The following is a 14,860-nucleotide window of genomic DNA, read 5'->3' on the forward strand; positions in this document are numbered from 1 at the left end:
TGTCCTCAGGGGGACTGTTCTCCTTGAGCTAAAGTTGCACCTGAAAGGCAAAAATAAGTTTGTTTGCCAGTGCGATGTACACATTCTAAAGAGGTTTGTAAAATCTCTGCACATATTGTCCGTTTTGGATTTAATTTGTTTATTGAGGCAGTTTCAACTCCACTTGCTCTCTTACAGGTTACAGGAATAATGAGAAAGAAATGCCTCTGCAAAACTGGGAAGTAGTGACATAATGCCCAAGAATGTTCTAGAACCCCAGTATTTAACCTTCAGGGCATAATCACACTGAGAACAAATGTCTTAGCAGTTGAATTAATTGTTATATATGTAAAATCAGAAACTGGTAGAAAGCATTTTAGCAAACATAAACTAAAAGATTTGAGACCTAATGTAGCCTAGAGTATGCAAAAAGAGGTCCTGATAGGAACTTGCCTCACAAAAAATACGTTATAAAAGCAAGTGGCACCATCTCACACCAAAAGTGAAACACAATCAATCCTAATCTCACAATGCTAAAGTAATGTGGAGGAAATTCAGCTCCTCTGTAACATTAAAAAGTTAACGCATGGCTGTTTTTATAAATCCTTTCCTGATCTTTACATCTGTAGTTTGCTGTGTTGTAAAGGCAGCTAACTTCAGGTACAACTGACAAATCAGAGTACAGTAAATGCTAACAAAAGATAAAATTCCTGCACCTCAACAGTCACTATGGAATTCAGAGTGCTCAAATCTCAAAAATGATTACTGCCTTACAAATTACATTTTTTTGCAAACTAAATAGGTGAAAGTGCAATATTTCTCGTTTTCTTCAAGAATTTACATAATATGAAAACTCCAAACAGCAATGGTAGAAATAGTTCTGTTGAACAGTAGTTAATAGAACTGAACACCATCTTAGGGAGGATCATTTACATAGCACAGTCATCTGGATAATATACAAAACACATCTTAAAAAGATTGGGTCCTTATGATTTTTCTCAATGACAACTTGGCTGATCCTACAGAATGTAAAGGATGCTGAAATGAAGGATATGAAAATGAAAACTATTTCTAATAAACTTGAAAATGCAAAGCTCATGTTGACTCAATCAAAATTCTAACACTAGCTGAAACATTGACATTTATATTAAGCAGATTTATACAAGACAATGGAGATTCACCTTGAAAGCCTACAGAGGTACAATACCGGAGACCTTTAGTCAGTTTTAAGAAAACACAGTATAAAATAAACCTGTTTTAGATAAAGGTAAAAAAGGTAAAGATAAAGCAAGGCAAGTTACAAGTAATAAAAAACAGAAATCACAAACCATACGAGCAAACATTCAAGTGGGTTAAAACAAAATAAAGTCTGAAATGAAACCATTACCTCCCAAGTCAATTATTGTTATCTATTGCAAATGTATGAAACTTAATAGTTTTCATACAGTTTGTAAATGTGAAGATAAATGATGTGATATGATACAGGAGAATTGTCATTATTGACTTCCTCATATGAGAGCTGAAGGTTTAAATGAATGAATTGACAATATCTGCATTGTTAATGTCAGGACAACAAATCCAGAAGCATACCATAGAATTTGATCCACCAAAATTGTCGTGTAATTCCATTAATCTTTAAAACTAAAGTGATAACTGCCAATAAATCAGAAAAGTGCTTATCTATGCTGACCAGGAACTGAATATCTCAGATACAAAATATATTCACAGTAAATTAAATCTATACAACTCTGAACCATTAAGTTGTACATCTCTTCAGGTCAGTTATAAATTTGTGACTTGTGTAACACAACATTTCAAACTTGACGTCTGTCAGATTTTTAGTTGGTCTTGTTTAAAGCTTTTGGGTTGTCTTAATGTTTTCAAAACAGAGATAACTGCTGGACTAATGTTAACTCTATTCAAAAGAGAAGGCAGGTGGACCAGTTATTAGGTGGCTCAACAAGTTACGAACAGTAGCTTATCAAAAATCTTCCACTGTCTACAAAGGTAATTGGATATTGGTTAATAGTTCCTCCACAATTTTATTAATCATTTTCTCTGTATTTTAATACTCTTCTTCACTACTCCTAATAGAGAGAGACAAAGCTGTTAGAAAAATCCTGACCATTAACATTGTTTCCTTGGATTTCTCTGACAAAATAATAGGGGAAAATCAACATTATACTATTTCTTGAAGCAAAACATTAGAAGTGCAGTTTAAAGTGCCAACATGGATCATGATGTGGAGGTGCTGGTATTGAATTGGGGTAGACAAGGTGCCATCAGGGTTAACTATCTTTAGCTTTAAATCAAACATCATATGGTGCTTAAATCCTATTATATTGGGGTTTGTTTCAAATACCACACATGAACCCTTCAATTCAAATTGAACTCAACTTTTAAAAAAAATCATCATTTGGAGATGCCGGTATTGGACTGGGGTGTACAAAGTTAAAAATCACACAACACCAGGTTATAGTCCAACAGGCTTAATTGGAAGCACACTAGCTTTCGGAGTGACGCTCCTTCATCAGGTGATTGTGGAGGGCTCAATCGTAACACGAATTTATAGCAAAAATTTGCAGTGTGATGTAACTGAAATTATACATTGAAAAATTGATTTTCTGTTAAGCCTTTCATCTGTTAGAATACAGTGATAGTTTCTGTATTCTAACAGATGAAAGGCTTATCAGACAATCAATTTTTCAATGTAGAATTCCAGTTACATCACACTGCAAATTTTTGCTATAAATTCGTGTTATGATTGAGCCCTCCACAAACACCTGAAGGAGCGTTGCTCCGAAAGCTAGCGTGCTTCCAATTAAACCTGTTGGACTATAACCTGGTGGTATGATTTTTAACTTTAAAAAATCAGAACCCAATAATGGTAAATTTCCGATTTCATAATCAAATCCAAATAGTTGGTCTGTTCTCAGTCCTGTGCATATTAGCTTTAACAAGATGACATTTACATTGCAACCAATTTCTTTCATTTTTCCAAGTCAGAAGCAATTACATCCTTACCTTCTCCAATCATTACAACTCCAATAGACATGCCCATAAACTTGCTTTTCGTCCATACGTGTGTATTTGCACACATGTTTTTCTCTTCACACTCTACATAAAATCCTGAAACAGGTGGATGGTGGGACACCTGCTCTGCCACAAATCTCAAATGATAGTCTGATTGGCTTCTTCCTTCTGTCCCATCAGAACATTTTGTCTTTTGCTGACAACTCTGTGATGAGGTATTCGATGATTTATTGTTTAGTGTAGTTTTTGGTACATTCCATGAACAGTGAAATGTTTCACCAATAATTGGATTGTACGGTTTCTTAGCAATGGCTCCTTTGCGGCCTTCATGGAATGAGGTGAGGTAATACTCAACAAAGCGGATCATCCTTTCTTCAGGGGTAGCACCATCTGTGATAGCAATGAAGAGGTCTGGATGGGACATAAAATCAGCATACATCTCCAGTAATGAACGTTTTTCCAATATGAAGGTTGGAAGCACTACCTATGTCAAATACAAGAAAGCACATTTTAAATAAATGCACCAGTCTGATAAAATTTAACAAAATGTAAATTAGCAAAAATGGGCTCTTTATAAATTGACTAAAAAAAAACTATTTGGTCCACCCGTTTTACATATTTGAGAGACTTTACTAGTGCAACAAAGTCACAGCTTAAAAGATGCAATTAGTTCCATCACAAGTGTGCTGCTACTTTAAAAATTATACTCAATTAGCCCCACTTCCCCCACTCTTTCCCACTGATGTACAAATACTTGTACTTTCTTTTCACTGTTACTACCGAATCTGGTTCTACTTTCTTGCATGTAATGATTCCACATCACAGTAAATTACTGCATTGAAGAAAAATTTTCATCTGTTCTTTTTGTCAGTTGTATTAAATCTCTGTCCTCCAGTCAAGCTCTTTTGTCAATGGAAACTATTTCTCTTGGTTTACAGTATCAGGGCTATTACATAGCCCTAAAATATCATAAATGCAACCCAGGTCAATAGGCAACCCATGACACTTAATGTGCCTCTTGAAATCTCACATAGCAATTCATTTTTAATTAAGTTAGAAATATTGTCATAATCATTTTAAAAATAAATTTAAGAGGACTAGAAAAACAATTTTTTAATATTTTTAAAAGATTTAATTATGGACTGCAGAATGCATGCCTATATTTGATTGGAATGTTATATGTATGTGTACTTTTGAAAGTAATTGTGGTTTCTTTTCATTGGGATTTTGTTCAGATTACATTAGCCTATATTTTATTTCTACACAGTATAAAGTTAATGTGCTGAACATTTACCATGGCAAAACATTCATAAGTGATTATATTTTGCTTCTACAATGTTTACAACATAAATTATATATGAAAAACAAAGCAATTTATGCAAAATACAATGCAATTGTATTTAAAAGCAATTTGTTTTAAATACATTCTGCATTCCATTTTCATCCCAAACCAGTTCTCTACTGGCAAAGCTCTCACCAAAGATACATTTCTCCTTCTCAAAGTAAGTCAGTCAATATAAAATAAAAATCATTTAGCATGTTTGAACTCAAGTCAAGAACGCTGTCCCAACTTGCAAGCTTCAGCAAATGCATAATTAGCTTCTCTACTTGCATTCGCCTGTGGTCTAGTGGCTAGTATGTGAAAAGAATAGAGAAAAACAGTGTTAAGAGATAAAAACAAACCGAAGCTGCATAAATCATCACTCTGGAGCCTTAACTTGAATGTCTATTTGAACTAGAATCAGACTAAGTTTACAGCATGGAATAAAACACTTGGCCTATCCTGTCTGCACTAACCAAAAGAAATGAGTCAACCAGCCTAATTCCAGCTTTCAGTTTTTGGTCTGTCGTCCTGTACTGTTTGGAACTCTGATTGAGAAGCTTTCTCAGGTTATAACAAAGAAATTACAATTCAAGAGTAATCACTGGAATATACTCGAACTAGTATAATTTTAAGCGTATCTTGTGGGAATAGGTGGATCAACTTTCTGTTAGGAACCTTAAATTATTCTTAGTGGTGATTACCATTCTGCAATCAGAATACAGAAAGATGATCCTTTGTCCCGCAAGGGATTGTGGAGTGATCCGTGGGATTAAATGAAACTTTATTTGGATGAATGTGAACACATTCTTAGTTTTCATTGTCCATTAGATCACTTGCAACTTGTAGAGTTGGATGATCTAGGTAGTTGCCAGAATCTTAACAAAACAGCTTAAAATATATCCAGGTATTTTGCAAGACCTCAGCTTTCATTATGCATTTCTAAACAAGTTACCAGTGTATGATCTCTTACTAAAGCTTTATTAGCTGGTTGTCCAGCATCCCCTTAAATCATTGTGTCAGTGCTGGATTCAAAAGCCAACTTTTGACTCTTCAGTTTAACTGATAACATTCTCTCATACCTCTTAGACGATTTAACTATTATCTGACCCTATTAATGAAGATTCCCTGCTACGTATAACTTATGAGTTAGCATAATTTTAATTCCCCATGAAATGCTATGCTAAAACTTCATCTATTCCTTCAGTGTCAATTCAGTTCTTTTGTATTTACAGGGAGAGCTTTTAATACCTTCCATAAATTTAACAAAGCTGTCAACTAAGCTTTAAAATTTCCACCCATAATCCTTCATTTTGTCTTTTAGTTGATATCATTTTTGAATTTAAATTCTTATTTTTTTTTCATCTCCCTCTGATAAAATGTCACCAAGCAGCTTGATTTCTCTTTGGCACCACAGATCTGTTTTCACCCCAACAATTTTTCAATCTCAGGACTACTATATTGAATTTTGCACTTTGTTTGTTTGATCCAACCCACTTGTGAGAAAACTAGAAGAGCACGACTCTCTGATTGGCAAAGTCTCCTTATCTGCAACTACCAATTCACACCAATTTTTCTAATCTACCTTCCATGCAACTTCCTCTAACTTTTAACAGTTCTATCATGTTCGGGGCTCCTCTGTATGTTTTTTTCTCATGTCTAAATTATTAAACAGAGAACAATTCGACCTTTCTCTATTCATCTGGTGATAAAGTGAGTTATTTCATCATCCCTAGGCTGACTTTAAAATCATAAATGCTCTCATTCATTAGTCTTTGGCTTATCCTACAATATTCAGGTTTTTGAAATTTAAGTTTTGGTAGATGTAATTTTAGATGATCCTCATGCCATTTGTGGCCTGCAACCCACTCACCAACCCGCCACTCATTGTTTCTCTCCATTTGCTGCCTCGCTCCTACTTGTCAACTGCCTTGCTTACTCTTCCACGTGTAGCTCCTATCATCCCCTTGTTTGCTTCCGATCTCTCATCTCGCAGGAGGAATGCAATCCGGCCAATTACTACCCTATCTGTCTACTCTCCATCATCAGTAAAACGATGGAAGGTGTCCAAGTGTCATCAACAGTGCTCTCATGCAGCACCTGCTCAACAATAATCTGCTCAGTGACTCCCATTCTGGGTTTCGACAGGGCCACGTGGCCCCTGATCTCAGCCTTGGTTCAAACATGGACAAAAGAGCTGAATTGCAAAGGTGAGGTGAGTGACAGCCTTGATATCAAGGTTGTATTCAACTGAGTGTGACATCACTGAGCCTTGGCAAAACTGGAATCAATGGGTATCAGGGGCAAACACACTGGTAGCTGGAGTCATATCTGATACATAGGAAGATGGTTGTGGTTGCTGGAGGTCAGTCATCTTAACTCCAGAACATCTTTGCAGGAGTTCCTTAGATCGCAGGCCCAAACATCCATGCTGCACATCTCTATGACTCTATGCTTCATCAATGACCTTTGCTCCGTCAGAAGGTCAGAAGTGGGGTCGTTCATCAATGCTTGTATAATATTCAGCACCATTTGTCACTCCTCAGATACTGAAGCAGTCCATGTTCAAATGCAACAAGGTTTGGACAATATCCTGGCTTTGGCTGACAAATGGCAAGTAACATTGGTGCCACAAATACCAGGCTATGACCATCACCAATAAGACAATATAATCAATGGTAATACCATTACTGAAACATCCACTATCAACATCGTGGAGTTATCATTACCAGAAATTCAACCGGACTCACCACATAACCAGTAGCTACAAGAGTTGGTCAGAGGCTAGGAAAACTGCGAAGAGTAACTTACCTCCTGACTCCCAAAACCCTGTCCATGATCTAAGCGGAACAAAATCAGAGTGTGATGGAGTACTCCCCACTTGCCTGGATGACTGCAGCCCCAGCAACGCTCAGCAGCTTGACACCACCCAGGTCAAAGCAACTTACTCGATTGGCATTACATCCAAAAGTATCCACTCCCTCCACCACCAATGCTCAGTAGCAGCAGTATGTACAATCTACAAAATGTACTGCAGAAATTCACTGAAGATCCTTACATAGCATCTTCCAAACACACAACCACTTCCATCTGGAAGGACAAGGACAGCAGATATATAGGAACACCACCACCTTCAAGCCGCTCACTGTTCTGACTTGGAAATACATTGTCATTGCTTCACTGTCACTGGATCAAAATCCTGAATTCCTTTCCTAATGTCATTGTGGCCCAACTCACAGCTGGAATGTAGTGGTTCAGGAAAGCAGCTCATCACCACCTTCTCAAGTGCAACTAGGGATGGACAATAAATGCATGCTAGCCATATCTGCCCATATCCTACAAATGAATAAACTTTTTTTTAAAATCCCACTCTATAGCTCTCAAAGACTTTGAACAGGAAAGCATCAGGTTGAGAGGAAATGCTGATTGGGAGAGGTATGTGGAGAATAGCAAGCAAGAGGTAAGTTGAAAGAGGTTGTAAATTAGAACATAGAACAGTACAGCACAGAACAGGCCCTTCAGCCCACGATGTTGTGCTGACCACTGATCCTTATGCATGCACCCTCAAATCTCTGTGACCACATGCATGTCCAACAGTCTCTTAAATGTCCACAATGACCTTGCTTACACAACTGCTGCTGGCAACGCATTCTATGCTCTCTCAACTCTGTGTAAAGAACCCACCTCTGACATCCCCTCTATACTTTCCTCCAACCAGCTTAACACTATTACCCCTCGTGTTAGCCATTTCTGCCCTGGGAAATAGAGTCGATAGCCAGAGACTATCTGTGCCTCTCATTATCTTGTATACCTCAATTAGGTCCCCGCTCCTCCTCCTTTTCTCCAATGAAAAACGTCCGAGCTCAGTCATCCTCTCTTCATAAGATAAGCCCTCCAGTCCAGGCAGCATCCTGGTAAACCTCCTCTGAACCCTCTCCAAAGCATCCACATCTTTCCTATAATAGGGCGACCAGAACTGGACACAGTAGTCCAAGTGCGGTCTAACCAAAGTCTTATAGAGCTGCAACAAGATCTCACGACTCTTAAACTCAATCTTCCTGTTAATGAAAGCCAAATTGGAATATGAAGAGTGAGGAAGAGGACTTTTGTGCCAGTTTGGTTCAAGGCAACCAATATGATTTTCATATAAAAACCATTAGAAACATCAATCACCTTATTACTTTCTTATTGGCAAATAACTTTTGTTTAGCATACCATTTTTAGGAACACTTCAGGGGAGTGAACTAAATAAGGGAAAACTACATAGCAAAGTTCATTCTTAATGCATACAGGTTAGATCACACTTTGAGTACTGTGCACAGTCATTAATGCATCTATCTTCCCTCACTATTTTGTGTTTTGCATTCCAAAGTACTTTTTGAAAGAATAAACCTTAATGAATCCAAGTGGTTTTTAAACTTTCTCCTTGTGCCCTGGTTAAAAATTTCCAAAATTTCAAACAGGTCTCACTGTTTTTCTGGTGAATTCTATTGATCGAGTCACTATCTATTGGTTCTTCTGTACAAATCTTTTAAAATTGGCTGTGCACTGTAGTTTCATCGTCACTTTCCTAATTTTAAGAAAACCCCCACTCTATAGCTTGTAAATAAATTATGTTTGGAGAAAGCCTTTTAGTGCAGTTGAACTCTGACTCCAGGCACAGGAATGATATTTTTAACAAGCTTGGACATTGAACAGAAAGCACAAAGGAAATCTACCATTTGGATTACTAACTTAAATTATAGGTGAATTCATTCCACAAATGGCTCTGTAATTTTAATTGTTAGAAGTACCATAGCTCGTCTGTCAGGCTCAAAATTCCCTGAATTAATACACTATGGCTATGAACACTTAAATCGTACAGACCATCAGGTTCCTTAACTCTTCATTTCAGAAGACCCTACAGACACAGTTGAAGGATGGGGAAAGTATGGCAGAAGCCAACCTTTCACTCCTATTCACAAGGAACTCAAGCAAGAAAGAAGATAGAGAGTTTTCTTTTAAAAACAAAAGGTTTAAAAATAAGGAACTGAAGAAATTAATAACAATCTAGGTTAACATACAGATACTGAAACAATTTAATAGGTGCTGACGAGTGTGGTGCTGGAGAAGCAGAGTCAGTAAGGCAGCATCAGGAATGATGAAGGGCTCATGCCCAGAATGTCAAATCTCCTGCTAGTCGGATGCTGCCTGACCCGCTGTGATTTTCCAACACCACACTCCTCAACTCTGATCGCCAGCATCTGTCGTGCTTACTTTCTCCTAGTTGAATTTAACCAGTGCTGTATGACTCTATAAATCTATATGAAATTTTTTTTTACAGCAACATGATCTACTTAAAAACAAAAATGGGGCAGCACGGCAGCTCAGTAGTTAGCTCTGCTGCCTCACAGTGCCAAGGACCCACGTTCGATTCCAGCCTTGGGTGACTGTTGATGTGGAGTTTGCACATTCTTCCTGTGTCTGTGAGGATTTCCTCCGGGTGCTCCAGTTTCCTCCCACAGTCAAAATATGGTCAGGTCAGGTGAACTGGCCATTCTAAATTGCCCATAGCGTTAGGTGCTTTAGTCAGAGGGAAATGGGTCTGGGTGGATTACTCTTCGGCGGGTCTGGGGGGAGTTGTTGGCCCGAAGGGCCTGTTTCCACACTGTCGGGAATCTAACATAATCTAATCTCGTGTTTATATCACCAAATATAGGAAGGCATTGGGGAGGTGACAACCAAGTGGTTGTATTACCCAGAGTGCCACAACGCTCCGAGCATCTGGTTCTAAAGCCCAAAGTAGATTGCGGAATTTGATTTCAATGAAAATCTGAGATTACTAATCTAATAATGTCCACAACCCACGATCAATTATCAGGAAAAACCCATCTAGTTCACTAATGTCCTTTAGAGAAGGGAACGGCCATCCTTACCTGATCTGGCTGCCAGATCCACACCAGGCGGATGAAACTTAACTGCCCTCAGCGATAGGTAATAAATGCTGACATAGCCAGTGACGTCCTCATGAATGTATTTTTTAAAATCCCGAAGTACTTTATAACTAATTATGTATAATTGCAAACGTTATCAACATCATGCTCACTACCTTTTATATTGCATACTTACTCGTGTCAAATCCATGCCAAGCTTTAGCTGAGACAGCAAGTGCAATATAACACTACGTTGTTCTTCTACAACTCCAAGATCATCCTCCTCATTGCTCTCAAAGGTATCTTCTATTTCTTCATCTGGATTTATTCTCTCAGGTTCCTAAAGACAAAATTGTCAGTAAACATTATTACCAGTGTACCTTGTTTTGTAAAGTTGATTCCAAACCCATATTTAGGAATCTCCTGTAGTGTTCATATTTTAGTGTGAAAAATTTGTCAATAAACCAATGAGAGAGCTTCTGTATCTTGAATGACAAGTGCTGGGAGTTAGGTCCAATTATAGTATTTCATCTAGAAATCTATAACAAACTGCAACAACAACTTTCACTTGTAGCATAATGAATTTTATTACATATAAGGCACAAACGTACGATCACAAAAAAAATAGGAGCAATACTCTCTACTAAGTAGTTCTTTGAGGATGTGACTAGAAAAGTTGATGAGGATCGAACTGTGGATGTGGTGTATATGGACTTCAGCAAGGCATGATAAGATTCCCCATGGTAGGCTCATTCAGAAGGTCAGAAGGAATGGGATGCAGGGGAACTTAGCTGTCTGGATACAGAATTGGCTGGCCAACAGAAGACAGTGAGTGGTAGTAGAAGGAAAATATTCTGCCTGGAAGTCAGTGGTGAGTGGTGTTCCACAGGACTCTGTCCTTGGGCCTCTACTGTTTGTAATTTTTATTAATGACTTGGATGAGGAGATTGAAGGATGGGTCAGCAAGTTTGCAGGTGTCGTTGACAGTATCGAGGGCTGTTGTAGGCTGCAGCGGGACATTGACAGGATGCAGAGATGGGCTGAGAGGTGGCAGATGGAGTTCAACCTGGATAAATGCGAGGTGATGCATTTTGGAAGGTCAAATTTGAAAGCTGAGTACAGGATTAAGGATAGGATTCTTGGCAGTGTGGAGGAACAGAGGGATCTTGGGGTGCAGGTACATAGATCCCTTAAAATGGCCACCCAAGTAGACAGGGTTGTTAAGAAAGCATATGGTGTTTTGGCTTTCATTAACAGGGGGACTGAGTTTAAGAGTCGTGAGATCTTGTTGCAGCTCTATAAAACTTTGGTTAGACCGCACTTGGAATACTCTGTCCAGTTCTGGTTGCCCTATTATAGGAAAGATGTGGATGCTTTGGAGAGGGTTCAGAGGAGGTTTACCAGGATACTGCCTGGACTGGAGGGCTTATCTTATGAAGAGAGGATGACTGAGCTCGGACGTTTTTCATTGGAGAAAAGGAGGAGGAGAGGGGACCTAGTTGAGGTATACAAGATAATGAGAGGCATAGATAGAGTCGATAGCCAGAGACTATTTCCCAGGGCGGAAATGGCTAACACGAGGGGTCATAGTTTTAAGCTGGTTGGAGGAAAGTATAGAGGGGATGTCAGAGGCAGGTTCTTTACACAGAGTTGAGAGAGCATAGAATGCATTGCCAGCAGCAGTTGTGGAAGCAAGGTTATTGGGGACATTTAAGAGACTGCTGGACATGCAGGTGGTCACAGAAATTTGAGGGTGCATACATGAAGATCAATGGTCCGCACAACATCGTGGGCTGAAGGGCCTGTTCTGTGCTGTACTGTTCTATGTATGACACGGACACTGACTTTTATTCAATTCTATAAATTTGAAGTATACACCCCCTATGTGAAGCATACCTCAGTTTCAGACTGTATTTCTTTACAAAACAATATGTTCAATAAATTTGTCTGGATGTGTCGTGATAAACTTCCAAGCAGTTGGGACTTAAAATCTGGACTTTCTGGCTCAGGCATAAATGCTGCCAATGCCACTAGACACGTGCTCAGTTACATTTGCTAAGCAACCAGATCAGTTGGACCGAAGGGTCTGCTTACATGCTGTACATTTCTATGACTTTGACCTCTGGAGAAGATGGAACTTGAACGTGGGTTTTTGAATTCAGAGGTGCAGACACTGCTACTGTACCATAAGAGATCCCCTACCCATGCTTAGACAATCCCCAATTAATGCTCTAATCCTGCACAATTAAAATTTGATACATAATTAACAGCAAGGGTAGGCCATTTGGTTTCCTGAGCCCCTTCACCATACAATAGGATAATGTTTGATTTTCTATCTTAACTCCACATTTCTGCAAAGATCCATCAGTCTCTCTGGCTTGAATATATTCCATGAATGAGTATCCAATATTCACTGGGGTGGAAATTGTCAAAGATTCAAAAAAAAAAGCTTAGCTAAAACATTGCTCATGTCAGCACTTAAGTAGCAATCCTTGATTCTGAAACTCCCAGCTAGGGAAACATCCTCTAAGTTTTCACATTCCCTTAAGAATTTTACGTTTGATGTAATCACTTCTCACTCATCCAAACTCTAGGGAACATGGACCTAATCTTCTCAATCTCTCTTCAAAGAGCATTTCCAGAATCAATCTAGCAAACCTTTGTTGCATGCCTTGAAGACGGATATATCCATCGGAGGCAAAAACACCAAACTTCAAACAATACTGCAAGGTTTTAACCAAAGCCCCACAACATTTCAGTAAGACTTCGTTTTACATATCAATCACTTTGTAACTACGATTGAGATACTATTTGCTATCCTCACAGCTTGCTGCACCTGCATGTCAACTTTGTTAATGATATATTAGGACACCTAGGGGCCTCAAAGTACCAACATTTTAAAATATTCTACCTTTCTATTTTTCCTAAGTGGATAGCTTATACTTTCCCACATGATAATGTATGTCCTTATCCACTCATTTAATCAGTTCATATCTCTTTGCTCCTTCTCTGCATTCTCCTAATGGCTTACTTCAACAACTAATTCTGTAGGAAGAAAGTGTGACTGCATTCCTCTTGGTTGCCTGATCTAAATTATTATGATGTGCTGAAAACAATTGAACACAAACACTAATTCCTATGATAGCCTAACAATTAGAGCCCACTAATACAAAAATTCCTTGTATATTCCTATTTTTGATTTGCTGCTAACCAAACCTTAAGCCATTCTAATATATTGCCCAATCCCTAATTTGATTCCTAATTCTGGGCACTTCATGTTATTTTGAAAATCCAAACGCACAAGATCAATTGGTTCCTTCTTTTGCATTTACCCTGTTAGTGATCATTCAAAAACCTTAAGAGATCAAAATCAAGTCCTCTTTCACAAATCTGTGTAGCCTTTGCCTAAACATGATTTTTTAATTGTCTGACTGTGTCCCTAATAATGGAATCAGTTTTCCTCCTTCGCTTTCACAAACTTCATAATTATATATTTGGTGCTTTAAAATTTTTGGTGCCTGGGAGATATAAACCTTTCTATTCTCGATTTCTACAGCTCATCTCTTTAAACCACTGCCCATCCTTAGTTGATCTGAAGGCAGTGGTGAGTTGCCCTCTTGTGCCACTACAGGTCTAGGGATACCAACAGCATTGTGAGGAAGAGAGCTGCAGGATTTTAGTCCAGTGACAGCAGAGGAACAGTAATACAGTTCATAGTGTGCAGCTTGAAGGGAACTTGCAGCTGATGCAATTCCCATGCATCTACTGGTCTAGTCTTTCTAGGTGGTAGAGGTTGAGCGCTTGGAAGGTGCTCTCAAAGAAACCTTGGAAAATATTGCTGTGCATCTCGGTAGATGGCACACAGTTTTGCCACTGTGTTACGTTCATGAAGGAAGGTTGAAAGTGCTAGATAGTTTGCCAAATAGGCAAATTGCTTTGCCCTGGGTGATAAGGTTCTTGAGTGTTGCTGAAACTGTACCCATTCAGGTAAGTGTAGTGTATTCCATCACTCCTGATTTGTGCCTTGTCGACGGTCAAGTGTTAGGGAGATAGGAGGTGAGTCACTTGCAGGATTCTTAGCCTCTGACCTGCCCTTGTAGCCACAATATTTACATGGCTGATCCAGTTGAGTTTCCAGTCAATAAATATACTAAAGATGTTGATTAGCAGGGATTTCAGTAATGGCAATACCATAGAATGTCAAGGTGCAAGGGTTAAATTAGCTTTTGTCAGAGATGGTAACTATCTTTGGTGCAAATGTTACTTGCCACTTATCAGCTCAAACCTGGAAGTTGTCCAGATCTTGCGATGAACGGACAGAGTGTTTCAGTTTGAATTGTCAGGAATTACGCCAAACACTGCAATCAGTGAGCAAAAATCCCCATCACTGATCTGATTATGAAGGAAAATTTATTCAAGAAGTTGTTGAGAACTCCAGCAATGATATGCTTGGATCATAAGACATAGGAACAGAAGTAGGCAATTCAGCCCAGTCTGCTGTGCCAATGAGATCAGGGTTAATCTGATAATCCTCAACTCCACTTTCCTATTTCTCATAACCTTGATTTCCTTACTGATTAAAGATAGAACATAGAACAATACAGCGAAGAACAGT

The 14,860-nt window shown here is 38.6% G+C and overlaps 1 protein-coding gene across 3 annotated transcripts in view; it reads right to left on the reverse strand.

Moving 5' to 3' along the window:
• osbpl11 (oxysterol binding protein-like 11) overlaps positions 1–14,860 on the reverse strand; it is an 83,979-nt gene that overhangs the window by 16,107 nt on the left and 53,012 nt on the right. For all 3 annotated transcript variants that reach the window (XR_011961704.1, XM_072579589.1, XM_072579590.1), the window contains 2 exons: positions 10,442–10,585; positions 3,004–3,496 (listed from right to left, as the gene is read on the reverse strand). Coding sequence is in view for 2 of the 3 variants with exons in the window: in XM_072579589.1 (XP_072435690.1) it covers positions 3,004–3,496; positions 10,442–10,585 (637 nt within the window). In the remaining variant the exon portion in view is untranslated. The remainder of the gene's footprint in view (positions 1–3,003; positions 3,497–10,441; positions 10,586–14,860) is intronic.

This window comes from Chiloscyllium punctatum, chromosome 10 (assembly GCF_047496795.1).
Source record: "Chiloscyllium punctatum isolate Juve2018m chromosome 10, sChiPun1.3, whole genome shotgun sequence".
Lineage (NCBI taxonomy): Eukaryota > Metazoa > Chordata > Chondrichthyes > Orectolobiformes > Hemiscylliidae > Chiloscyllium > Chiloscyllium punctatum.